Source organism: Mustela nivalis (assembly GCF_964662115.1).
Source record: "Mustela nivalis genome assembly, chromosome: 10".
Classification (NCBI taxonomy): domain Eukaryota; kingdom Metazoa; phylum Chordata; class Mammalia; order Carnivora; family Mustelidae; genus Mustela; species Mustela nivalis.
Window position 1 is genome coordinate 103,030,405 of NC_139029.1, and position 24,816 is coordinate 103,055,220.

Consider the following 24,816-nt stretch of genomic DNA (forward strand, 5'->3'; position numbering starts at 1 on the left):
CCATAAACAACAACCGCAACAACAGCTGCACTAAAGAACATGTAGCTTAGAGGCCAGGAGACCCTGAAAAGATTTCTTCTTTCGGTATTGGGTGATTGACTGGAAGGATTCCAATAGGGCTTATCTTAGTTTGTTTTCAAAGTGTAGTTTTTAAAGAGCCTCCGCATTTAAAACTACGTGAACTCTCGTTCTATAGCTTGCCACAGTGTGGTAATGATTATTCTGTAATGTACTCCACATTTTCAGCATTCACCTTCATTATGTTAAGATGTTACTACGGATGGATCTGTTCCTTTCTCCATGCGGTGAGCAGATATGTGTTGGGCACCTCCATGGAGAATGAGGTACAGTGTGTGTTCACAGGTAACTCATAGTCTAGCAGGAGGGGGTTTGAACCGAAGCTACTGCTCCAGCAGTAGATTGGCATACCCTTGCATGTTTATTCATTTGACTGGAAGTGACTGAGGAATTATTTTCACATGCCTCACCTAGGATGTAGTGACCTAAAAAATCATTCTAGACTCAGAGAGGACTTTCCTTTTCAGAAGACTCTGTTTAGTTAGGAGCCCTTTCGGTCACACAAGGAAGATAGAAAGAGGAGCCTCTATTCTCTTCCAAACATGAGGTATGTAGGACTTCATCTTAACACCTAACTGACCAAGTGCATATTTTATAAACAGTGGTATTCATTATTTTTCCTGAATAGTTTAAATTTTGTCAAAAAGTGAAGTGTTCCACAAATCAGAACTTAAGAGATGTCTCACCTCAGATTCACGTATCAGCTGCCATGAGACAAAATCCTCTCGTGGTTTTACATTTTCATCACCCTCTTTCGTGTCCTCTCATCCCTATTAATGACAGATTGATAAGAGGTAAGGGCCATTCTGGTTTGGAAAATGAAACAGTGCAGTATCGTGGTGAAGCAGAATGGGATAGTGAGAGTTAGGTCATGTGAGCAAGATAGGAAAGAGCCACTACAGAATTTCCCAGAGCCTACTGTTAATGTCAAAGCTGCATCCTCCAGTCAGTCACTGATTCTGAAAATCAGAACATATGTTAATTTTTTAAAAATAATAAAAGGATATTGGGGTAGGCACTGAAATAGGGACCTTTTCCTTCTCTGTGAAGCTGAATTTTGATGATCGATTCTACATCCTGCACAGTTCTACCTTTTTATAGGGGGAACCACCAAGATTTTCTGAGTAACTACAAAATATTTCCAATCTTTATTGGCTGACTTAAGTGTATGTGCTAACTGGTCATTGGGGATATGACCTTGGAATACATATTTCAAAATAGACACATAACATGTCTGTCCTTAGGGAGCTTATACTAATTAGACATGTCATCAATAAATATGGTAATGTGATGGAAGTATATAGAGTAGAAGAGTGCGCCCAAAGAGTATACTGATTTGACTCAGTGTGGCAGCAGAAGAAAGGAAGTAGGACAATTTGAACAATGACTTGGAGATGGAAGACTACAGATGAGGCTTTGGAATTTACTGCTGATTGTTAGTTCTCTAGCAATCCATCCAAGCTTGCTATATCTGCTGGTATAAATAGAAATTATTATTCTTTGGGTGGGTTAACAGAATATGTATCTCCAAATAGTGACTTAGATGCATGATAGCATCTTCCAACTCAGAAGTCTGATTTGTAACATGCTGGTAAGGAGGCATATTTCATATTTCTGGGTTGTAAGGAGCCCACTCTCATCCATTCACCTATGTTCCCATGTAGACAAGACCATGTCTGCCAATATTAGGTCTCTAGAGAAAGAGTTAAGTCAAAAATCAACTCTAGGCCCTCTGAACCCCTGGCTACTACCTACTCCTATGGGATTTGGACAAAGATAATGAACACAGTTACTTAACTTTTTTTTTTTTTTTTTTAAACTCTTAGCTTTCAGGTGTCATTGAGACTAATCATATCTCTTGTTTGGCCTCAAGTTCCATATTAAATTGTTTTTTTTTAATTGCTTTTGAGCAATAACTTTTCTTTGGTCGCTTAACCAGTCATACAAGTAGAGGCTTTTGTCTTGATGTCTATATTATACTAGCTGCTCTGGGAGAATAGATGAAAAATAATAAGTCAGTTAGATATTTTAAGAGTATCGAAATCCCTTCCATTCAGAAATGTAAATAAAATAACCAGCATGAGCAATCAGCTTATGTCAGATTCCATGGGTTTATGTTACATAGGGAAATTATAGTGCAACCTGAAACATGCTTCTTAATGAATTCATAGTGGTGTCACAGTTGAATGTAAACCCTTGAGCTTTTCTATTGTGAAAGGTTTCAGAAATCACCTTTTATAAACTGCCAGGGAAGGAGGAAAAAACTAAGATGATACCAACCAAATGCCATAAGTGGCTGTGTAAGTGGCTGCTTCCTAGCACCAGACTGTGCCAGTTAAGTAAAGCAAACACTTGGGATACTGTTCACCTTTTGGCTTATTCAGTGTTATGTGTGTGTGTGTGTGTGTCTGTGTGTGTGTGTGTGTCTTATAATATAGTTGAGCCATGAATGACATAGGCGTTATGGGCACTGACCTCCTGTACGGTCAATCTACTTAAGACATTGTCTTTTTAAAGATTATTTATTTATTTATTTGACAGGCAGAGATCACAAGTAGGAAGAGAGGGAGGTCGGGTGGGGGTGGAGGGAGCAGGCTCATCATGGAGCAGAGAGCCCATGTGGGGCTTGATCCCAAGACCCTGGGATCATGACCTGAGCCAAAGGCAGAGTCTTTAACCCACTGAGCCACCCAGGCATCCCTTCACTTAGGACTTTTGACTCCCCAAAAACTTAATGTTGACCAGAACCCTCCTCAACATAAACAGTTAACACATATACTATGTATTATATGTTATATGTATTATATATTGAGTTCTTATAATTAAGAAAATGTTATTAAGAAAGTCATCAGGAAGAGAAACAAATACATCTACAGCCCTGCAATGTGTTCATAAAACAGATCTGTATAGAAGTGGACCCATGCACTTCAAACCTGTGTTGTGCAGGTGTCAACTTATTCTGTTTCTGAAAGAAGCACAAGGAGAGTGCTGTGGAAGGCCTGGTTATCCTTGTGATTTTTGTCCTCAAAAATTAGGAAAGCTCAGTAAGGAAGTAGAACAGGAACCTGGTAAATAGCTCTGTTTTTACTTTCACAGATGCAAGAAGCCAGAGACCTAACCGGAAGTTAGGAGTTGGAAATTTGTCTCTTGTTTTTGGCAGCTGCTCTGTCTAGCAGCTTGTAGTGCACGAGATGTATCTTCATTCACCCTTATCAGTGAACTGGTTTTGTGGTCCCTAAAGCTCTTTCATCACTCTCCTGCCATTCACTGTGGCCTCAGACATGACGAATCTGCTTGCCACAGAAGTCCCGTATGTCAAACAGGACATCACAGCCTGTCAAATTCTAAGGTGGGGAGTGAGGGAAATAACCACATAGTTTTAATTTTAAATTGTTCCTTTTTCACCTTGTAATTTCTCAAGAGTTTGGCTTGATTTATGCCAGGCTCTGGGCCTGTAAGCCTGCATTAGTGCATCAAAATTCTGGATAAAATATTTCACATCTCTTACTAGTCTAGAACCTCAAATGCTAGTGAGTTGTAGTTAACACTTAGCATTTGTTATTTACAGTGTAGCTCTCTTTTCCTCCCTGTATATGTAACAAACGGGCTCATCCCTGTGCTTTCCCATTGGTGCCCTAGAGTTGATGGACACAGATCAAGATGCTGCCCGGCCCTGCAGGGGCTCCACACCATGTGACAGTTGAGGCACATGCAGCTAGCTCACATTAGTTCAGCCCTTATCTCAGCGTTCTCATTTCTCGGTCGTCCCCAGTGTATATAATATGTACCGGTTGAAATTCCTTATATATTGCTTGCACATTCTTGCTTCTACGTTTCAGCACATACCAGTTCCTCCAGTGTAGAATGCCTTCTCTGACTCCCCTCCACCAGTCCATCCCTTATCTTTTAAAACTCCCAACTCAGAAGTCACCCCTGTAGAAAGGCTGATTCATCACCTCTGCACCCCCCCCCCGCCCGCCCCCATTGCCATGTTGGGAGACATCTGCTTCTCAGTCCATTCCTCCAACTGTTTCTCCTTTGTGATTATTGCCTGTGTACCTTGTCACCCAACAACCATAATGACCAGAGGAGTGATGATTTTCCTGCATCTCTTGTCTTTTGGAGGCCTGCCGATGGCCTTCTCAATTTCCCCAGTGTTCTAGTCAGCCTTCCACACCTTTTCCCTTTACATCATAGCTGACTGCCTGGAGGAATAGGGCACGTGTTCAGGGCTTGGCCTCTGCCTCAGCCTGTGTGTGGCAGCCGGCTGAATAGGCCCCGACAAATGGGAAGGATTTAACCCTTTGGCTTGGCAATCTCTGCATTCTACTCAGATGCCTTCAAGGAGTAGATGGGGGATCCGAAATAGGTCTGGAGACGGGAGCAGGGAAATTTTTAATGAAGGCTTTTTCCTTCCTTTTCACACAAGACCCATGAAGCTGCTGTTGTCAGCAGCTCACCCGACACTCTCCTACTCTGCCTCTTTTCCAGGAGTCGGGGTTAGTTTCAGAAAAAGCCTCTTGCTAGAAGCCATGACCTCGTACTTTTATCCCCTCCATCTGGTGTGCGGCCTCATGGGGCTGTGCTGCTATGCAGGAGGTGAGCAGTGGAATTCTTTAGATGATGACTTCTGAGCCCACATGCGGAGGCAGTGGGGGTGGGGAGCAGGGAGAGCAGTGAGAGCCAAGATGGATGGACCAAAAAGTAAGGTTTGCTCTGGGACAGATCCTGACTAAAGGTAGACTGTTTTCATGAGGTGTCCTTCCCCTAGCTCAAGTGGGGGCCCAGGTCTGTGATGGATGAACATTGTGTTCCTGCAGTTTTCCCTTTAGCCTTCACAGTTGGGGTGCAGGAGTGGGATAGGTAGGGTATGTGCAGGCTTATGCTGAAGGAATGCATTCCAGGGTTGAACAGGGAAGGGCTCCTCTTGCACACATCCTCTCTTGGAGCTGCTTTGTCTCACTGTCTTGGACCTAAACAGAAGTCCAGATTTTGAATGAGGGTGGGACGTGGGGTTGAGAGCAGTAAAAGTTTTTGATCAAGTAAAAATCTGTTGTCTGCCTCATCTTGTAGGGAATTCTCTGCAAGGTATAGTTTCCTTGCCTTGGTGTAGATAAATTACTTGTCTCAGCTAGAGATCCCAAGGCCTTTTACCAGGCCTTCAGTAGGCATCTGACCTGGGATAGGGTGGGTTTTTAGCACTCTCATTCCCTGTTCATACTTCCCTAGCCCAGGAGTTGACAACATTTAAAAAAAAGAGTGAAATCTCAAAGGAAATTCTAATACATACTTTAGAGACCCAAAGCCTTAACAGTTTCCTCTCATGGCTTCTCAGGACTACTTATACTCTGCATGCTTAGCATCACTTTAAAAGAAATGGATAAAATGAAAACAAATGTTAATCTGAAAAAGAAAAAAAGAAATAGAAAGTGCTAGGAGCCAGAGTTGATTAAATGCAGACTACTTAGTGTAATGATCATTTTGTGGTGGTGGAAATGACAGGGGATTCGTTGATGTGGTGAAAGAAGGGCTAGGCTGTTCTTCTTGTAAATTCTGCTCACCTGTACTCTCCTAGTATATTTTGTATCAGTTTCTGTTCTGAAGGGGCTGGGATTTTGGCCCTTCCAGCCTGAGGTATTCTTAGTCCTTGAGGAGAGCACACAGTTTGAAGTGAGAAGCCCCAGATTTATTTGAGTTCTGTCTGTGCCACTCAGTATCAAATGACCTCAGACAAATCACCGAGCCTTTCTCATGCAGTGAGAATGTCTCCTGCCTCACAGGATCAGTGTGAAAATTATGTATATGTTGAACCATTTTGTACCTGAAAATGCTTCTCATGAGCATCACATCCTAAAGAATAATCCAGGTATCCCTACCCTGAAAGTTGTCAGTAGGACAGCTGAGGATTGCCTGGTCTTCCCTTTTTCTTCACTCAGTTTAGCCTTTCTGTTTGGTCAGGCCTGCTTGCAGGGGCTGGTGGTGGCGAAGTCAAGTCACCAGATTTCAGCTCTTTTTGGTCAGAGAAAGAGAACTGTGTCTAGCTGCTCCATCTAAAGCCTCATATGCAGAATGGAAGTGAGCAAACAGTAGTTCAGAGTTAGGGGGTCAGGGGGACAATGATTCCCTTGCTTTTTCAACTCCAGGATGACTAAAATGTCTTAAATGAGGAAGGGCCACAAAGATGCTCAGGGATAATTTAAGCCATGAATGGGAAATGGAAGAATGTACTTAAAAAGTCTCCCTCTCTTCTATCCCTTTGACCTTTGGGGTCAGGGACAGGCATATTATTGACACTCCACTGACTATTGCCTGAAATCCACCAGTCACCCGAAGAGACTAACAGCTTCTAGGAAAGCTCAGTTCAGTGCAGCAGCTGTAATATATTTACCCTGGTAAAGTCACTGCTTGCTCCCCTCCAGGACTTCTCTCTTGTGGACATTATCTCTGAAACCCAAAGCTATCCTGTTTTCTAACTGAATAAAAGTTAAAAATAACAGGTCTTGGAGTGCCTGGGTGGCTCAGTTGTTAAGTGTCTGCCTTCAGCTCAGGTCACGATCCCAGGGTCCTGGAATCGAGCCCCGCTTTGGGCTCCCTGCTCGGCAGGAAGCCTGCTTCTCTCTCTTCCACTTGTCCTGCTTGTGTTCCCTCTCTCTCTCTGTCTCTCTTTGTCGAATGAATAAAATCTTAAAAACAAAACAGAACAGGTCTTGGGCAGCAGGCTTGGCAGTTCTACCTTGTGCTGTCCTAGGAGGCTGCCCCATTATCCTTGGCACACAGCGCATGAATTGCTCTATCTCCAGTGTGAACCAGTCACGAGAAGTCCCCCAGTCTTAACCATTCTGCTTGGGTGGCTGGCAGTAGTCTCCCATTGACCTCTCCTCTCCCTGCTCTTTCTGAATCCTCTCCCTGCTACCCCTCAGGGGAATACCAGTCCCCAAACCACACAGCTGCTTGCATATTAATAATGGAACACTTCAACGTTCCTTTGGTGATGGCTGAATCCCTGATGTTGGTATGACTTTTGAAGGATTTGATTGAAATCTAGTTGCTAGTTCTGTTTTGGGGGAGAGGGAGGTGGACTAGAACTCTGCTGTGACATGGGAGAAGTAAGTGTGTGTCCACAGACACGCATCTCACATGTGTGCATTTCCTCACTGTTGTGTGCAGGCTCACAGGAGGAGCAAAAAGTAGAAAGGAAGCATCTCTTTCTTGTTTTCCAACATTACTTCAAAGGTGCCCAACCCCCGTAGTAGCAGGCAGTTCCCAAGTGGAGGGTGGGGGCAGAGGCCTCCACCAAGGCCATCAATAACCAGGTGTGAGCTACAGGTCTCCGTGTAATGTGAAGCTCTCCCGTATTTCATTTCTGCACCCAGGGGGCAGCTCTGCAGGATTGCTTACGGAGAGCTCTGTGTCTGGCACCTCTCTCCACAAGGCCCAGGCGCCCAGGGTCCCACGGACCTGCCCAGGAATGCATCACATTATTCTCTGGTGCTGTAATTTGGCTGCAGGAGCTAGGCTGACGGCCTCCCAGGGATGAGAAACATTCTCTCCCTGGCGTCCTCCCTTGGGCTTCTACCCTGTGACCACTGAGGGCGTTTAAAAACCTCAGAAAGGCTAAGGGGGAAAAAAAAAAAAAAAAACCTGATTATCTCTCTTATATTAAGCTGTGTAGAAACCAATGTCCTGAGTGAGTCCGAGAATTTGGCAGAAGACTTAGTGGCTGGTGTTCTTGCTAAGGGAGGTGAGAAAAAGGAGAAGAAATTACTCTCTGCAATAGGGAAGAAGAGAAACGAGGCCGTAAATGGTCATGAGTCAGACCTACAAGACTTTTTGCAGACATTCAGGGCCAGGCAGTGTTTAATTTTTAAAAAATAATCCAAAGTCCCTGGTTTCATTTTTCCAGCATCATTCTAAGAAAGCATATGGGTTAGCACTATTATTTGAGGCTAGGAATCACAGAGGTTGGCTCTTAGTGCAGGATTAGGTTCAGGCTGGCATTCTGACTTGCACACAAGGGAAACTGTCCACAGGCCGTGCAGCCAAGGTCCGCAGCCACGTGCCTTCTCTAAGAGAGTCTAAGACCTTTAAAGGATAGAGGTCATGTGTTTGAAGTTAACTTTGTATTCAGATGGCACTTTCTGCAATGCATTCTACTAAATATTATAAGTTAGAAGAAATGAGGACCGGCACGGAGTATCAGAGAGGAGAGGAGCAAAGGGACCGCTGCCAGAGAGACAGATGTCTACTGACTAAATGGGGGGTGGGAGGGGGGGTTAGAGGCAGTGAGTGGGTGGCAGTAGAACTAAATGGAGCCCTGACCGCACCAAATGCAGTTCTTTTGCTGTTCATTCCAAATAAATTAGTTTGTTTATTGCAGAATAGATGCTAGTTGTCCAAAGCGAATCGGAATGCAGAGGCAAGCTAAGAAATAAGAGGAAAAATTAATGGTTTAGCCATCATTCCTTCTTGGAATAGCTTCTCTAGTGGGGCTCACGTGGACCTCTTTTCCCTCACTATCCACCCCACTGTTCATACGTGTCACTCTCTTGCCAGCTTGCTCTTCTCTTAACCATTTATAGGAAACTGTAAAACTTGGATCTTTATGAATTTCAATTTGGAGTCCAGGGGGGAAGCACAGAGCACCATGAGATGCCTGAAGAGACTCCGTTCCTTCCACGGTAAGAACAGAAAAGGAATAGGTAACAGAGCACAGGCAGAGTGAACTTAGGTTGAAGTCCCAGGAAGAACTAGGACATTTATGCAGTCACGCGGGCATTCTTATGAGAGCACGAGTAGACTGGGACCTGAGGCTGTACCCAAAGACAGTACCCTTGTGTAAATTCCTGCAGCTCTATTCTTGATCCAGACCGTCTACGACCCCCTTACCTTCCCACTACCCCAAGGCTTTCCTCCTCCTAATCCCAGCTCAAGATGTCAGAAGCTCTTCTCTTCCCCTCCCGTTCCCCCTCCCTAATCCCACCATTGGCTCATCAGTTATCCAGTTGACTCCAGTCAGCAAGGAAGACATTCCCCTGGCCTGACTCACTCAGTCCCATTTCTCCACAGGAATCCCCTCACCGCAGACCACAAGGGCCCTGACTAGCTCATGTTTTGTGTTAATGGATGTGAAACCAGAGCAAACCCCTCACCAAAAGAAAAACCACCCTAAACTCTCCCACACAGGTCTCAGCAGGTTACACAAATATTAGTCCTATCATCCAAATAAATCTGCCCCGATGGCCCAGAGCTCTGGCTCCCCCATCCTTCTGCTGCCTGTGCAGAGTGAAGCTGCTCACAGACATGTGAGGACCCCAAGGGATGTTGGAGAGGAACTTGGAAAGGCGGGGTAGGGGGGCGCCTATATTCAGAATTCCTTGTGTAGGCCCCTTAATCTTTAGCCTGCTGCCAATACTTTACAGTTCTAAATGGAGGGTTCCAAGAGACGCCATGATGGGCTAGACCAGTTAGGGACTTTGGTGAGAGTGTCCGATGGCTGAAATTGGGGGTATACTTTAAACTCAATATCTGAGATAGGTTTGTAACCTCACTCTACAGATGAGATGATAAAGCCTTGGAGAATTTGAATATCTTGTTCAAAATATCAGAAACAGTAAATGGCACAGCTGTGATTTCAACCCAGGTCTGTCATAACTGCAAATTTCTATGCAATTCTGGTCTTTTAGAGTGTCACCAGGCAAGAGATAGCCATTGTCCAAGTCACATAAAAATAGGACATCACGGTTTTTGGGACTCCGTGTCCTAGCTTCTAACTTACTACCATTTCTGGAGACTCCACTACTGCAAGCTTAGTTAAGCAGCGAGTAGTAGCATAGAAGGAACTCCCCTATTTGAGCCAAAGATGGAGTGAAAAATAATAATCACGAGGACTTGGAGAGTCACTAAAAAAATTTTGTTGAGTAAATTGAGAAAGGCTGCTTTCTAAGCTGTTTACCATTTGGCCCTAAGCCCTAGCTCTCCTGCCCTCTGTAGCCACTGGCTTCCATTCCCAGCTTCAAAGACCAGGATCTTCTCCTAAAAATTGCCCAAGCCAGAGATTCCTGCCTACTGTACACTCATGTCCCATGTGGGGCCCTTGAGATCAGGCCTACTGCCCTCTCCCACCCTCGATGAGTCCCATACTTTTACTGAGTGTTTCCCAAATCTGGCTGGCCTCCAGAATAATGCATAGAAACTTAAAAAAATATATATCAAATCCCAAGGCCTAGGCAGGCTTACTAAATTACTCTTTCTCAGGAGTGTTCCGGGTGTTCTAGTGATCTGTTAGGCATAAGAACCTCCACATGCCACTCGGTTTGAACAGGCAGCAAGTGAGCAACAGGCGAGTGAGCAACGTGCTGTCTGATATAGGTTGAAAAGAGGCGGGAGATTGGAAGAGAACGTATGTTTGTATAATTATATAATTCTTTCCCCTACAAAGTACAGCAGTTTATAAACCTTATGAGCATGTGAATGGAACCTTGTCCACTATGGCTAACTCTTAACTAGCTATCCCAGGCTCTTGATAATGGAAGACGGTTGTAGCCTAAGAGTTTCTTTTGGGGTACCAGGCAGTCTGCTCAAACTGACCCAGGGAACAGATGTGGTTTCATCTCTGTCCCATCTCCCCTCAGTCAGGTAGGAACACAAAGAAGCTCTCTCCAGGTACCCTTCCTCTTGCACACACCAGAAGTGTCAGGGAGCCGGTGCAAAGGAAAGAAAAGATGAGCCTTGACTGTGGGCTTTAGTGCAACTTCTATCATTCTGAAGACCCTACCTCTACCCCTCTCCCATCTCACCTCCAGGGGGGCAGTCAGGGAACCATTCAATTTCTTACATCCCCTGTCAACTCCTTCCCAGGGCTAAGGAACCAGTCAGGACACCAGAGTCCTTCTGGATTACTCTCCAAGTCCTTAAATAGAAACTGTAGCAGCCCAAAGTTGAGGATAGAGGAAGGTGTGCATGCAAAATCTTGTGCTTCTGAGTCAGGAGGTTTGAAGTAGAGGGACGAGTGAGGTATTTATATGTTCAGGTCTGGTCCAGCCACTCTGCCTTCTTGGGGGCCTTGCACGTGTGGATGTCCACAGTGTTTCTGCACTCCTTACACCGCACTGCACAGCACCAGTGGAACTTGCACTCACACTGGGTGACGCGGGTGACTCGAGTTGTGTCATACCCTCGGCCACAGCACATGATTTCGCAACCATCTGTCCCTTTAGATGTCTTGCTGCAGACACGGCCCGCGGTGCCTAGGGAACCTGGGTTGGGGAAGAGAGAGTGAGAACCAAGTTATCTCTTCCTTCAGCTGCCCTGGATTCCCTTACCCACATCCTCAAGAGGAAACCAGAAAGAATCCCTTTTCCTGAAAATATGCCCAATTAGCCAAAATGACCATCTCCTTGCTTCCCTCTGCACCAGCCTGGCTTCTTCCCACCATCAAGGCTCCCCAAAGACCATTGACTTCACCTGCAACATCCCCCAGCCAATACACAGCTCTGCATCTCTTTCAAGACCTGGCCTTAAAATACTCCCAACTGTTAAAGCTGTGTAAGGGCTCTCTGTGTTTGAAGTTGTCCATACTAAAAGTTAAAAAAACAAAACAACTAAGCCTATAATTTATCTTTTCTAAGAAGTCTTGCCACAGCTCGAATCCAGCTACCCTTTGTTAGTATTTTGGTCCTTAGTTGATAGTTTATGAAGTTGTACCATACCAGGGAAGTAGTACAGTATGGCCACTAAAAGCACAGGCCTTATTATCAGCTTGTCCAAGTTTAAATTCCAGCTCCGCCACATCCTAGCTGTGTGATTTCGCAAGGTAGTTCATCTCTCTGGACTTCAGCCTTCTCCTATGAAAATAGGCATAATAATAGCATCTAACTCAGTGGACTGTTAAATTATGTCTATAATCTCCATTCAGCTGAGGATGCAGACTGATTCACGTGACTGCCCAGAAGCATATCCCTATGGAATTCCTACAGAATATCCCTTACCCCTTATAGTAGGAACCCTTGAAGGGTAGGGATGATGTTATCCCTCTGCGCAGAGAATGCTTAGGACTTCATTTTGACCAATTTTAGCAAAAGAGATCCTGCCAACAGATCATAAAAATCATAGAATTGGGGGTGGGATGGACCCTAGAAAGTATCTAGCCTAGTGTTTCCTCAGAAATGGACAGGTACTGACCTCGGGGCTGAGATTGACTGGATTGATTAATTGATTGACTGATTGACAGATTGATTCTGTCACAGCCGGCTGCACATTCTACTGTGATACACAAAGAAAATGCTGGAACTTAGAACTTCTATATTTGTTTTTATCTCATAAACTTAAAATCTCTACTTTGTATGTTTTATAATGTACATAATTAATACAGTAGGATATATCTATCTGTTATAAGTAAATATCCACATCGTGGAAGTGCATGCTCCAAGACATTTTTAACGATAGGAGTATACAACCCAAAATGTTAGGAGGTCACTCCTCTGATGTGTGAGCTAACTAGTTGTACTCTCTGTTATTCTCCGGACTCTAAGGGCTGGGTCTTAGGTCCTTCTCTTGTGCACCCAGAGCCGCCTCTTCATTCTGGAGCTGAGCTGTCCATTGTAATAGCCACTAGCCACATGTGGTCATCTAGATTTAAATTAACTAAAATTAAATAAAATTTAAAACTTAGTTTCCCAGTCACACTAGCTATATTTCAGAAAGTCAGTAATCCCATGTGGCTAAGTGGCTACCATACTGGAAAGCACAGATGTAGAACATTTCTATCATCACAGAAAGTTCAACTGGACAGGACTGCTTTGAAGGGAATTTCTGGTACGCTACTCCCTTTTGGGCTGACTTCGAACCCTTTGAATTCCAGGCACCACTTTGGGTTTTATGAGACTTCATTTTATGCCTCCAAGGAAAACCAACATGTAGATGATCCATCCTCCCTTCTAACTCCAAAGATCCTACTCCAAAGGTTCATTTTAGGTATGGCAGCATAGGGTTAGCCTCAGGTGTCATGGAGTTTTGCAAGACATTAGAGAGTTGTCCTTTGAATTCCATCATGTGGGAAGGAAGCATACCTAGTGGCAGGAAATCACTGGAACAACCGGAAGGGCTCTTTCCACCCTTTATCTCCTAGCACCATCCAGAGGACACAGATTACTTTCTGTGTTGCTTGGGCGGAGCCCCACCCTGTTTCTGTGCCCAGTTTTGCTCTGAGCCACTCGACTCTCCAGGAATGACCGGGATGGGTGAAAACAAACAGAATGGAAAACAACTGAGGGCTCTGGCTCTATCTCTCCTAAGGCCTGAGTGCCAAGTCCATGGAGAAGAGCCTGGGAGCCCATGACAGACCAGGGGAAGAACAGTTCTTCAGCACATAAGGTTATTCCTTGTCTAACCTGTCTCAGCCTAAAATCTGAGCCAAGATGGTAACTTCTACTCTTTGGGGTTAATAGCATATCAACTTCCACCATCCCCAAGAATTCCACCACAAATACCTGGAACAGATTGAAAACAATTTGCTGCTTTCTGTTAGTGGTTAGCCCTCTTGGGATTTCCTCTTTCCTTGCATCCCCAACTCCATTTTGAATCTTCAATGGCAGCACACTGGATACAGGCTTTTTTAGAAAAGATTTTATCTATTTATTTGAGAGTGAGTGAGCAAGAGAGAGCATGAGCAGGGCGGAAAGAGCAGAGGGAGAGAGAGAAGCAGGCTCTCCTCTGAGCAGGGAACCGGGTGCGGCACTCAACCCCAGGACCCTGGGATCATGACCTGAGCCAATGGCAGACGCTTAACCTGACTGAGCCACCCAGGCACCTCATGGATACAGTCTTCCAAGGCCATTCATGGTCTGATTTGAACCCTTCTATCTACCTCTAGTCCCCCCATCCCAAACCTTCACTTAGTCAGATTAATCTGAGTTCTTAGTTCCTAGAACAACATGTACTTTCCCCGCTACCACTCTGTTTCTCTGTCTGCTCTTCTCGCTAGGCTGTCCAGGTAATCCTTACACTTCAAGAAAAAGCTCAAGTTCCACATTTTCAAAGAAGCTTTTCTGGATTTCTCCAGTCATCTGTCTTTTTGCAGTTGCATGTGTCTCCCTGTTACATCTCTTCTCTTTAGCTGGATTGTAAGAGCAAGTGACTTAGGGTTCTATCATATGTTTCTTCTGTTTAGCCCACCCATTGCTTGCTATGGAGAAATGAGTGACTCACTTAAACGTTCCCTGCACAGTACTTACTGTACCCCAGAGGCTGGGGATATAAAGGAGTGGCAGATGACCTCTCCCCTGCTTGGGAAGTCCTGGGACTGGTGGACTCAGGCATTCACCACCAGCCTCATTGTAAGGTGTTCATGTAGGGAGGAGACCGACTCCTCCCACAGTACCGCTCCCCTAAATCCTGAGGCTGACCACCCCGTGACTAAACGGGGCTGCTTGCACCCCTGCTTGCTTGCAGGAGCTGGGGCTCCATGTCCCTACCCACTTTCCTTACTCACCGGCAGCCTTGTCCAGGACACAGTAGTCTGGGGAGTTGTCGAAGTAGACAAGGTCAGTCCGGGTGGCACGGCGATAGCCTTGGCGGGCTGCTGTGAAGTTGGCGCCATCCTGGGTTGCTGTCACCTGCACAGCGCCGTCATAGCGCCGCCGCAGGTAGTCACCTGTGCGGCGGAAGTCTGAGAGTGCACGCCAGCAGGTTCGCAGAGTACAGGAGCCGCTTACGCCGTGGCACTTACACTCGAGCTTCAGAAACCGCCGCACAGCCTGGGGGTTGGGGAAGCAGGTAAGGGAGATGCAGCCAGTCAGGGCACTTTTTAGCCCTCCCCAGGGATAAAAGCAGGAGTGCTCTGACATCTGCTAGACGGAAGGGGCATTGGCTGTTCTCTCCCCCATCAGATCCCACCCATTCTTCCTGACCAAATTCAAGAACCTCTTCTTCCATGACTCCTTCCTGGAACTTCTTCCCCTCTCCTCTCCACCCTTCCCGTCTTTCCACCTGTGTGAAGACACATTATGCACTTGGTTGAATCTAGGTGTTCCCAGGCTCCCTTGCATTTATTGCTCCAATGCCATGGGATTTGGGGTCTTTGGAAGTGATCCAGAAGCCTTTAGTGCTGCCACCTTCGCATTTAGTCCATGATCACACATCCTGGTCACCCCCAGCAGACACGAATGTATATGCATAGACGTGAGTACTGACCGTGCGACCACAGCGGTTGTTATGTAAGTTCATGAGGGCCCGGGCATCCTTGAGCCTCTTTTCCTTGGCATCCACAAAGGCCTTGGCAAAGCGAACACCATAGTGGATGTTGTCACTGCAGCCACCCCAGTCAAAATCCCCACGTTGGTCATGGTGTCGGCCACGAGTGTAGGGGTCACAGCTGCACACACTCAGTTCACCCTGGCTACAGGCGCGGGTAATAGCATGGACCACCCCTGCTGACGAGATGGCATATACAAATGCTGCCTCCCGGCTGCCTGCAGAGAGAAGGGCAGGAGTAGGTTTCAGCAGAGGCCCACGTCTGCCCCTTGTTCAGCCCACACAACCCGCAACTCTGCAACCTCCTGTCTTCTTGTCTTTCTCAGAGCAACTCCTGTACCCCTTTATTCAAGGCACCCTTCCCTTCCAAGAGCATTCCCGAGAGTATCTGACCTCTTTGCCTCGGCCCTCACTACTCTCCATCCACTTTATGCATCTGACCTCTTGGGCTGACCTCTACTCTTGCCTTCTTCCAAACTCCCTGGGTTCATGCATTGAAAAGTTGCACAGTGAGTCATCCTCTCCCACAGAGTACCAATCCTGGCTCAGCTAAGCCAACCTCAGTCCACATTCCAGACCTTTTCAGGCCTACTCTGCTGGACAGTTCCCCTACAATAGAGACCCCAGCCCAGGGGTCAGCCTGTTTGGGGAGACCTGCTACTTTCCTTCCCACCCTGCTCTTAGGGATTGATGACTCATCACCCCTGTCCCCTGGACACAGCCAGATTCCCATCTCATTCCCTTCCTCCTAGTTCATTGTCTAGCTCAACTTAGCTTTTTTGCTGAGCTAGGGCCAAGCCGCCAACTCTCCAAATATTTACATATCACCTTTCTGTTTATCCCTTGCCGCCATTACTGGAGTGTTGGGAGCATTGGGGTTAGGGTAGTGATGGTGGCAGTAAGAACAGAGTAGCCATTCCTAACCTTCAGCCTTACAGTGCTGGGAACACCCAGGCTGGGCTGGGGTTGGTGGGGAGGGAAGGGAAAGGGAAGAAAAGAGCAGGAGTTACCAGGGAACGCTGTACCTTTGTGCCATCATTCCAGAATACTGGAATTTAGAGGGGTCCCTGCCGACATCTCTCGGGTACTGAGGGTCTTTTCCCAAGGGGATCCTGGACTCTGCCCTCAGCTGTCTCTCTGATTATGAGGTAGTGTGTAGGAGAAGGGAGGGAGATCGTGCCTGTCCTACCCACTCACCACCCCAGGCACAGAAAGGTAAGCGGTGTGGGGGGAGTGCAGAAAGGGTGCAAGAGGCCCTTACTTCTGAGCATGACACGGCCAAAGACAGTGTGGTCCCGGTCCAGCGTGGTACAGTTCCAGCGGTGGTGGCGGAACTGGTGCTGGCACTCTCGGATCCATTCTCGGGCACCCTCGCCCACCGAGCGCATGATGTCTGGGTAACGCTGGCACAGCTGCCGCTGCCGGCTCACCAGACCAGGAATATTGTCACAGATCACTCGGGCCCCCAGGGCCCCGATGTACCTGCAAGGTGGAGATGGCCTTGTCAGAGCATCCTGGTCCTTTTCCTGCCTCAGGAGGGGGGATAAGGAGCGGAGACGTTTGGCCTTCAGAACTTGAAGAGGTTCCTTCCCCTTCTCCAACCACGTCCCCTGAGGCCAGTGGGTGCAGCTTTCCCCATGAGCTCTGGAGAAATGGTTAAGCAGTCACGGACACTCACTGAGTGCTCTCTCACCATCACCCACTCCCCAGCCAAAGACCAAAGTGACACACACTCGCAGAACACAGGCCAGGCATGTGTCACATACATAGAAGCCATGCACATGTCACACAAACCCATTGCCTGTTTATTTAATAAACATTAAGAGCCTCAGAGAAAAATAAACTAACAAAACGAGAGTCAAAGCAATACTCTTACACCCACATATGAGAGGCAAGTCCTTCATGGCTGGTCCACGAAGACAGGGTTCGGGGGAGGAAGGATGGAGACAGGGCGGGGCCAGTGGGAAGAGACATCGTGGGCAATGGTAAGGAATGCCTCCAGCTCTAGTCAATCCATGTTTTAGTTTTAGCTAAAACTCCTCATCCCCAATCCTGAGGTCTGGGGAAGAAGACCCCACCACAGATCTCCTCCCTATACCCTTTATTTCCAGGTCCCACAGCTTTTCTTAAGTAATGAATCTTCGAACATCATCCTCCCCAACCTATAAGGCATGATGTCCTGGATGAACCTGCAGGGGCAGAGGGCTGTTAGGAGTGGGAAGCCAAAGCAAAGATAAAACAATGGGGGTGACCCTCCCCATATTCCAGTCCCCAGTGCAGCTAATTCAAGCAATTTTAAGAAGGTCAATTGAGGTGGGTTACTAGAAGTGAGGTGGGTTGTTAGTCATTCTCAAATTTCTCAAGGCATTATTTTCTCTTCACTCAAACACTCTTAGCCCTAGACTCCACCACAAGCCTCGGGAAGAATGTTTCAGAGAAGACAGAACTGCATCGTGACCTTTTTTCCCCAAGGCCACCAAATGAGACCTGACCCATTCATCCACTTCTCACTCCTCGCTGTCTCTCCCAACACCTAGCACCTTCCTTGGCTTGCTGCAGATTCTCTTCTCTCCTATCCTAACACATCAAAAGGATACCTTTATCCCCTTCTCTGAACAGGTGGGGGTCAAGGAGGGCAGTTGCTGCTACAGGCTGAAAAGATTTGTTTTGGTCTGTGAATGAGCCTGTGGTTTGGGAAAGATCCCAAAAATGGGCCTAGAAGTGGGTGAGGAGAACAGAAGACAGCCAGTGGGGAGAGGGGAAAAGCTGGACTGCCCTGGGCTCTATGCCCACCCCCCACCCACATTCACGCACCCGGCCCTCACCCACAAACTAGGTCACCACTGGTGACACCAACTCAAACAAACACAAGGAGGGCTGATGCTTGCCTCTTCTGGAGCTCAGCAGGGCTGATGGGGCCCATCTGTCCCGTGGGAGGGGGGAGAGGGCTGGCCCACCCCTGACAAATCCCATGGAATCAGCGTCCCCAGCAGCACTGTCCATCAGGGCAATAGCTTCCAGGAACAAACAAAATAAACACCCCCGGCTGGGCCAGGCCGGAAAAGGCCGCCTGACGCACAGCCTGGAGTTACACCCACTGCCGCGGTGCTTTGTTTGGAGAATCAAGACCGTTGGAATTGGAGCTCGTCCCTGTCTCACCACCGTTCTGCTTCCCCAGTTCAGCCCAAGTACTGCTCTAAGCAATGGGTGTTTGTTTTTTTTTACTGGGGCTTGGAAAGAGGGGGGCTGGATGGGAATGGGAGACCAGTAATCCAGCCCTCATGAGACAGTCTGGAGTGGGGCAGGCCAAACTCTGGCAAAAAGTCCTTCCTGTGGTCTGACTTAAATCCATTCTGCTGCAGCCCACGTCGGTCCTTCTTGTTACATCCTCACTGAGCGTGGGAACATCTGTTGAGTATCTCAGACAGGAAGATAATTACGTTTCTCTATTACCACCCCTACCCTACTAATGTCGCTGCAGTAAGTACCCCACTAAGATTCTACAGAGCAGGGCTCTCGCCTGCTGGCCTGGGGTCAGGCCCTTGGAGTTGGGGTGGGGGCCTCCAATGAAACTGAGCCTGAGCCCCCTATCAATTCAGCACATACCTACAAAATGCCTACCACGTGCCAAGCACAGAGCCCAGCTGTTAGGGCACAGAGACCGTTAAGGCATACCCCAGCTCATTGGCTGGTAAGAGGGGTGAAATGCCTCTGACCCCCAGCTCCGTTTTCCCTTTCAGCAGTTTTCACTTCCTTCTCAGCTTCCTGCCCCAGAATGTTCTCTTTACCTGCTTTTGACCAGTTCACACCCCTCCTTTTGACAGAGTGACTCATACCTTCTTCTCATTCCCTTGTTCCTCAAAGTGTGGCCCCGATGCAGAGCAGCAGTATCAGCATCATCTGGGGATCTGTTAGAAATGCAGAGCCTTGGGCCCCACCCCAAGGCCTACTGAATCAGAATCGGCATTTTTACCAACATCCCCAGGTGATGCAGACACCCTGCTCCACGAAAGGGATTTTCATCTGTTTTGTTCACTTGGGTATCCCCAGGACCTAGAACAGTGTCTGGCACATAGTACATACTTAATAACTGTTTGCTGAATCAACACCTAACCCCTCTGATTTGCCGCCAACTCTCTTTTCTCCCCAGCCAGCCATAAACTTCATTTCAATTAACAGCCTCACTCCTGTTGACATTGCCAGCCTATTTGCAGATGTTTTATATTTGTGTCTTTTTAATGAGGCCAGGGATCCTCTTTTCATTTCCCCTCGTACGGTCCCCAGTGTACACAATTCAGCCCAGCCCACACAGGGCTTTGAATGCAGGGATAAAACTATTACCCTCTCTCAGTCTCTCCATACCACAACATTTATATGGTGCTTTGCAGTTCATGAAATGTTTTCCTTAACAAACCCCCTCAAGACAGAGAGAGAGCTCTATTTTACAGAGGAAGAAACTGAGGTTCAGTGAGTGTAAGTGATAACACCCAGCTCTGTCCATCAGAGCTGGCCAGAGGAGAACCAGGCTGAACCAAAGATATGGGACTCCAAAGTCCAAGCTCGTTTTCATCCCAAGAGCAAGAAAGACATACAGTGCTTAACCACGAATAGAGCGGTAGCTCCAAAACTGGTGTGCACTGGGGCAAGCCTTAGCACTCCCCTCCTAGCCCTCCCGGTCTTCATGCGTGAAATTGGGATAATAATGGTATCTACCTCCCTGGGTTACTCGGGGATTGAAAAAGATTGCTTGTAAGGTACTTAGCTATAGTGTCCGGAGCTTAGTAACAGCTCATGAAACGGCTGCTGTTGTTGGTAACAATAATGCTAATATTATACCACTCTGTTCCTCTCCCTTTGTGAATCCATGAACCCTGCCCTGCTCTTGGGATTCCCTACATCCAGCTCCCTGCAGAATGCAAACTGGAACAAGGATGCACATGCGAGGAACCCCTTATTTCTTATTCTGTTTATCACAGAATAAGAAGGGACCATCTGTCTTCTCCTCCATCGAGAGGTGGGGAGAGGGAAGGCGTGACCGGGGAGTATGGGAAAGGCTGAGGGGAAGATCAGACTGTTAGCTGGCGATAGTGATGACCTGCTCCGGATTGGAACATGGACACACACAGAGTCAACAGGCAACTCTTCCAGGGTTTGGACAGAATATCAATCTTGCTGGGTTTTTTTCCTAAAGGAAAGAGAGATAATCACCTTGGGGGCCTGACCTGCCTTTAGAAAGCAGCTTTCCACTTTATCTCAGAAGTGATGACCACTAAGGCAGGCATCTGGGGCTGACAGCTATGACAGGTGTGACGCAAGGAGACTGAAATGACCTCTGCACTCATTCCCCATCCTGGCTCCGTGGCTGCCTTCCTCCCTTTCACTGGGACTGCTGAATTCCTCTGTATCACTGGCTTGCCCCCCACCCAGCTCTTCTACCCAGAGTTTTTCCAAAATATTTAATGTGAACCACGTGGGGTGAGAGTAGTAGGAGGGAGAAATAAAGGGAGAGGGAGTAGCCAAGTAGCATTTGGGGATGAGGAAGCGCCCTATTTGGGTCTTTAGGAAGCTCTACCAGGATGCTGAAATCAGCAGAGTGATACTTCCTCACCTAAACACCAAGTGGTCCCCAAACTACCTGCCAAACTGGTAAGAAGCAATCAAGAGTCCTTAAGAGCAAACTGCCATGTGGGATGGATAAAGATGGGCAGTGGTCACTTCATCCTCCCGCCATCGGACCACTGAACACACAACCCCCCAGCCAAACTGAGCCTCTGACGGAAAGGGTGGCTTTGATCTCACTCCGAACTTTGAAAGGCTTTTCTCCTCTTCGTCCCCTCTTCTCTTTCCCTTCCTAAAAGAATGTTTCAAGCCAGATGTAAGATACGGGCCTCCCTTCTCCCCCATCCAGAACCCCCTCCCTTGCCTTCCCCAACACTGCAGAGATTAAAAAGATCCAAAAGAGAGATTTTTCTGAAACAGGAAAATGGAGGTGGGGGTGGGGATGGAGAGCAACGCATCTTGAAATGATAGGAATCTGCAGCCCAAGCTTGCTGGCCCCTCAGCCAGCCACCCCTCACCCTTCTAGCCAAGATTCCAAGTCTACAGGAGAAAAGCCACAGGGTGCAAGGAGGAGGGAGAGACCCCTCTTTGTGGGGGGGAGGGTGGGGGAGGGGCAGAGTAAGGAAAGGAAGGGGGCATGGGTAGGGAGGGGCAAGATCCCAGTCTGAGGCCAGTTCGATTGGGGGGGGTGGTCAGTGAAGGGGAAAGATGAGAAGACTGTCTTTTCTCAGTCCAACTCCCCATCTCCCCCCTCCCCACAGAAGGTAGGGGAGCGGGAAGAGCAGCTCTTTATCCTGAGAGAAAAAGATGAATGCCATGGGGTGGGGGCGGGGGCAGGAGGATTGGGCAAAGAACAGACATCCAGTGGGTATTTAACGCCTTTTGCCTCATTTGCCCTCTTGTGAAGTGTCTGGAGTCTCAGGCCTGCAAGAAATCTCGTAATACTTTGGGACTCCAAAAGCCTCTAGATCTTGGAGGGGAGAGAGATGGAAGAGATGGGGTGGTCATCTGGGGAAGAAAAAGGAAGAAGAGAGAGTTATCAAGTTTCGAAGTAACATCCTCAAAGCTGAGGCTGAAGACAAACGCCAAAATTATGCAAACCCAAGTGTTTTGTTTGTCTTAATTGTGGGAGTTAATGGAGTATTTTTGCCTTGATTCCATTTCTAAATCTTGCGCTGGGTGCTGAAGCCTCACCAAAATCTTACTGCGTTACCGTTACTGGGTGGGGTAGACTAGCGAGAGGCTCGTCTGCCCTTGCCAGCTGCCCTTTTCTCCACTTCTCAGGGGGGCGACCTAGGCGATCAGAGGGTCCTTTGGATGGCCACCGAAGGCCCTGGATGGGCAACTGGTTCCTTAAATCCACCCTGAGGGAAACTTGGAAAGTAGCTTTCCCCTCTAAGAAGACTGAGCTGAAATGGAGCGGGCGCAGCCCAGGAGAGTCTGGGAAGCCTCGACCACCGGGCGTCCTCGCTCCAAATTCCCAGCACCCACCTCCCTGAGCGAGCTTCACACCTATTCACCCACCTCCTCACACGCACTCCGCGACTTAAGTGACAGTCCTGCTCGGATGGTCTCTTAATTCCGTCGAAGCGAGAGCGTGGTCTCCAGAGCAGCGGGTGCCAGGAGTTGCATAGTCCCTCTGGGCGCCTCCGGCCTCTGACCCAGCCCCTCACCCACCCCACCCCGAGAGCCACGCTCACCACCAGGATGTGTCTACGCGGGCCGGGAGCGTCAGCAGCAACAGCAGAAGCATGCAGGCAAGACCGAGGCGGGCAGAGGCCCGAGAGCCGTCGGGGGCCGCGGGTCCTGGCCCGAGCGCGGGGACAGGGGCACGGGTGCGCCGAAGGGGGAGCTGCGCGGCTTCCTCCGCACTACCCGGCTTCACCATAGCTCCCCGATGACTCCCGCCGCGCGGCCCGGAGGGGCGTGGACGGGGCACCGGCTCGGGGTACTCAGGCTGCTCCTACCTCATCCCCCTGGGGGGCCATAGGGCTCGCCGCTGGCCCGGGACCCAGAGGCACCTGGAGACCAGGAGCCGGGGCGCAGCGACCCGGAGAGGGGCGCAAGGAACGGGGTCCGGAAGCCGACCGGGGCGCGCCAAGCTCAAGGTCTGGGACGCGCTGCCCCGGCGCAGGGCTTGGTGTCAGGGGGTCGGCGGCGCCGAGCCCGGCTGCGGGCAGAGTGCGCGGACAGCCCCTCGGCCGCTGGCTCTCATTGGACGGCGCGGGGCGGGGCCGAAGCCGGGGACACGCGCGGCCCTCTGGGCGGCTCCGCCCGCGCCAGCCCCGGGCTCCACAGCGCCCTAGGTGTGGCGGCCGCCTCCGCCCCTTCGCGCTGCACCGCGCCGAGCCCCCACCTGCTCTGGAGGGACGCGACGGAGCGCGGGGGCGCCCTTCGGAGCCCGCGGAGCCCAGTCCTGGCCGACGCCGCGCCACCGGGTCCTAGCGCCCTTCATTCGACAACCCCAAGTTCCGTGGGTGATGGCCGGGAGCGTAGAATAAGGGGGGCTGTAGACACTTTCCCGGGTCCTCTAACCTCCGGTGACATTGGAGCTGAGCCACGGAGGATGCACTCATTTCCTCGGGCCTCTCTCGGTTCTTGCGCTTCTGTGAAATGGGTAGAACCTCTGCCACGGGGAGTTGTGAGAGGATCTTAACTCCCTTTGAGCGCTGCCAACTGGGGCGCCTTAGGCGGCCGGCTTCAGGTAGGGGCTTCTCTCATCTAGGGCTTGCTGATCCTCGTTCCTCCGACCCACTGCCCACGGCAACCCCTTCCCCTAAACAATGTTTAGACATGGCTCTCACCCGCCTGCCCGGCCCCGATGCTTCCCTCTGTCCTGTGGACGAATCGAAGACGGAAGCAGAGGGGGCACACCTGCGGATCCGGCAGGGACTCCCCGCACTTTACCATCCGGCCTCTGCAGGGATCAGTCTCTCCCGGCTCCCCCGGCGCCTCGATCCCCTTTCCCCAACCGCCCCCCGCCCCGCACCCCCTCGGGCGGGGCTGCAAGTATGGAAGAATCAGAAACAGCTGGGCGGCTTTCCCCGAACCTGAGGCCAGGGTGGGGGTCCTGCTGAGAGAGTGGAAGCCCCAGAGCCATTTCTCCTCTTCGCCTTACCATCCTTCCTCCTTCCCCACACCCCCTCCGCCACCTATCCCCTGCACACCGCCCCGGGGCGTAGTAAAGCCCCGACTGCTGAAAGTGACACTGCTCTTCTCTCCCCGCACTCATCAGGCAGGCTGGTAAGACATTTGGGGTCCGAGTAGCCCTCACCAAGATGTAAAAAAAAAGAAAAAAAAAAGTTTTTAAAACCCTGGGCTTACAACTTGGAGAGTTTCCCTGGGGAATGGCCCTGACCACTTCTCCAGCCTCAGTTTCTCCTGCCTAGCCCCTCATTCCCAGGTGTCTTTCGTGCCTCTCCCCGCGATTTATCTAAACTCTAAAGCCTTGGTGTAAACAATGCTCTGGAAACTGCCCACCCTCCTCCACACCAAACTCACTGCCAGTTCTTGGTTGGGGGTGGGGGGGTGTCCAAAGGGGGATGTTAGAGACGCCAGAGTGTGAGTGGACAGGGCGCAGCTGGCTTCAGAGATGCTGCAGACATCCAGAGGCAGATGTAGGAGAGAAGGGCTCAGAAGGACCTTTATCCCTCTCCCACCTCTCACTCCTTTAACCTCACCTTCTGTGGCAGGAGGCAGTGTATTCATTAACTAAACAAATACTTATTTACTGCTTACCACGTTCCAGACTGTGCTAGGCACCAAGGATGCATCAGTGAACAGAGCAAAACAAATTAATTTCTGCCATCATGGAGTTTACGTTCTATGGAGGGAAGATGGACAACACACAGTAGACATCATAGGTAACATCTAGTATGTCAGAATGGGTAAGTACAGTGGGGAAAACGGAGTTGTAACTATGATGACCAA

The 24,816-nt window shown here is 48.9% G+C and overlaps 2 protein-coding genes and 1 long non-coding RNA gene across 7 annotated transcripts in view; 2 read left to right on the forward strand and 1 right to left on the reverse strand.

Moving 5' to 3' along the window:
* ST7L (suppression of tumorigenicity 7 like) overlaps positions 1-24,816 on the forward strand; it is a gene marked incomplete at its 5' end in the record, with an annotated part of 120,071 nt that overhangs the window by 68,798 nt on the left and 26,457 nt on the right. The window lies entirely within an intron of this gene.
* On the reverse strand, positions 9,967-23,239 carry WNT2B (Wnt family member 2B). Of its 3 annotated transcripts, none has more exons than XM_082685088.1 (5): positions 22,587-23,239; positions 16,589-16,809; positions 15,268-15,545; positions 14,567-14,831; positions 9,967-11,333 (listed from the first exon to the last, which is right to left on the reverse strand). In XM_082685088.1, the coding sequence occupies exons 1-5, from the start codon at positions 22,772-22,774 to the stop codon at positions 11,104-11,106; spliced, it is 1,182 nt and encodes a 393-aa protein (XP_082541214.1). In that variant the 5' UTR covers positions 22,775-23,239; the 3' UTR covers positions 9,967-11,103. The 3 variants fall into 3 exon arrangements, with proteins under 3 accessions (XP_082541214.1, XP_082541216.1, XP_082541215.1); XM_082685090.1 differs by lacking the exon at positions 22,587-23,239 and adding an exon at positions 22,411-22,544; XM_082685089.1 differs by lacking the exon at positions 9,967-11,333 and adding an exon at positions 13,571-13,685.
* Positions 15,559-22,186, forward strand: LOC309841728. Of its 2 annotated transcripts, none has more exons than XR_014299276.1 (3): positions 15,559-16,542; positions 17,724-18,807; positions 21,794-22,186. It is a non-coding gene; the product is annotated as an uncharacterized lncRNA (long non-coding RNA). The 2 variants fall into 2 exon arrangements; XR_014299277.1 differs by having other exon boundaries at positions 18,690-18,807.

Bases quoted from the DNA above. Each gene is read 5' to 3' on its own strand.
- WNT2B (XM_082685088.1), bottom strand. From the start codon at position 22,774: ATGGTGAAGCCGGGTAGTGCGGAGGAAGCCGCGCAGCTCCCCCTTCGG. The intron at 14,832-15,267 runs GTCAGTACTCAC...CCCAACCCCCAG, and splicing joins ACAACCGCTGTGGTCGCACG to GCTGTGCGGCGGTTTCTGAA. The intron at 11,334-14,566 runs GTGAGTAAGGAA...TCCCCAACCCAG, and splicing joins TGTCCTGGACAAGGCTGCCG to GTTCCCTAGGCACCGCGGGC.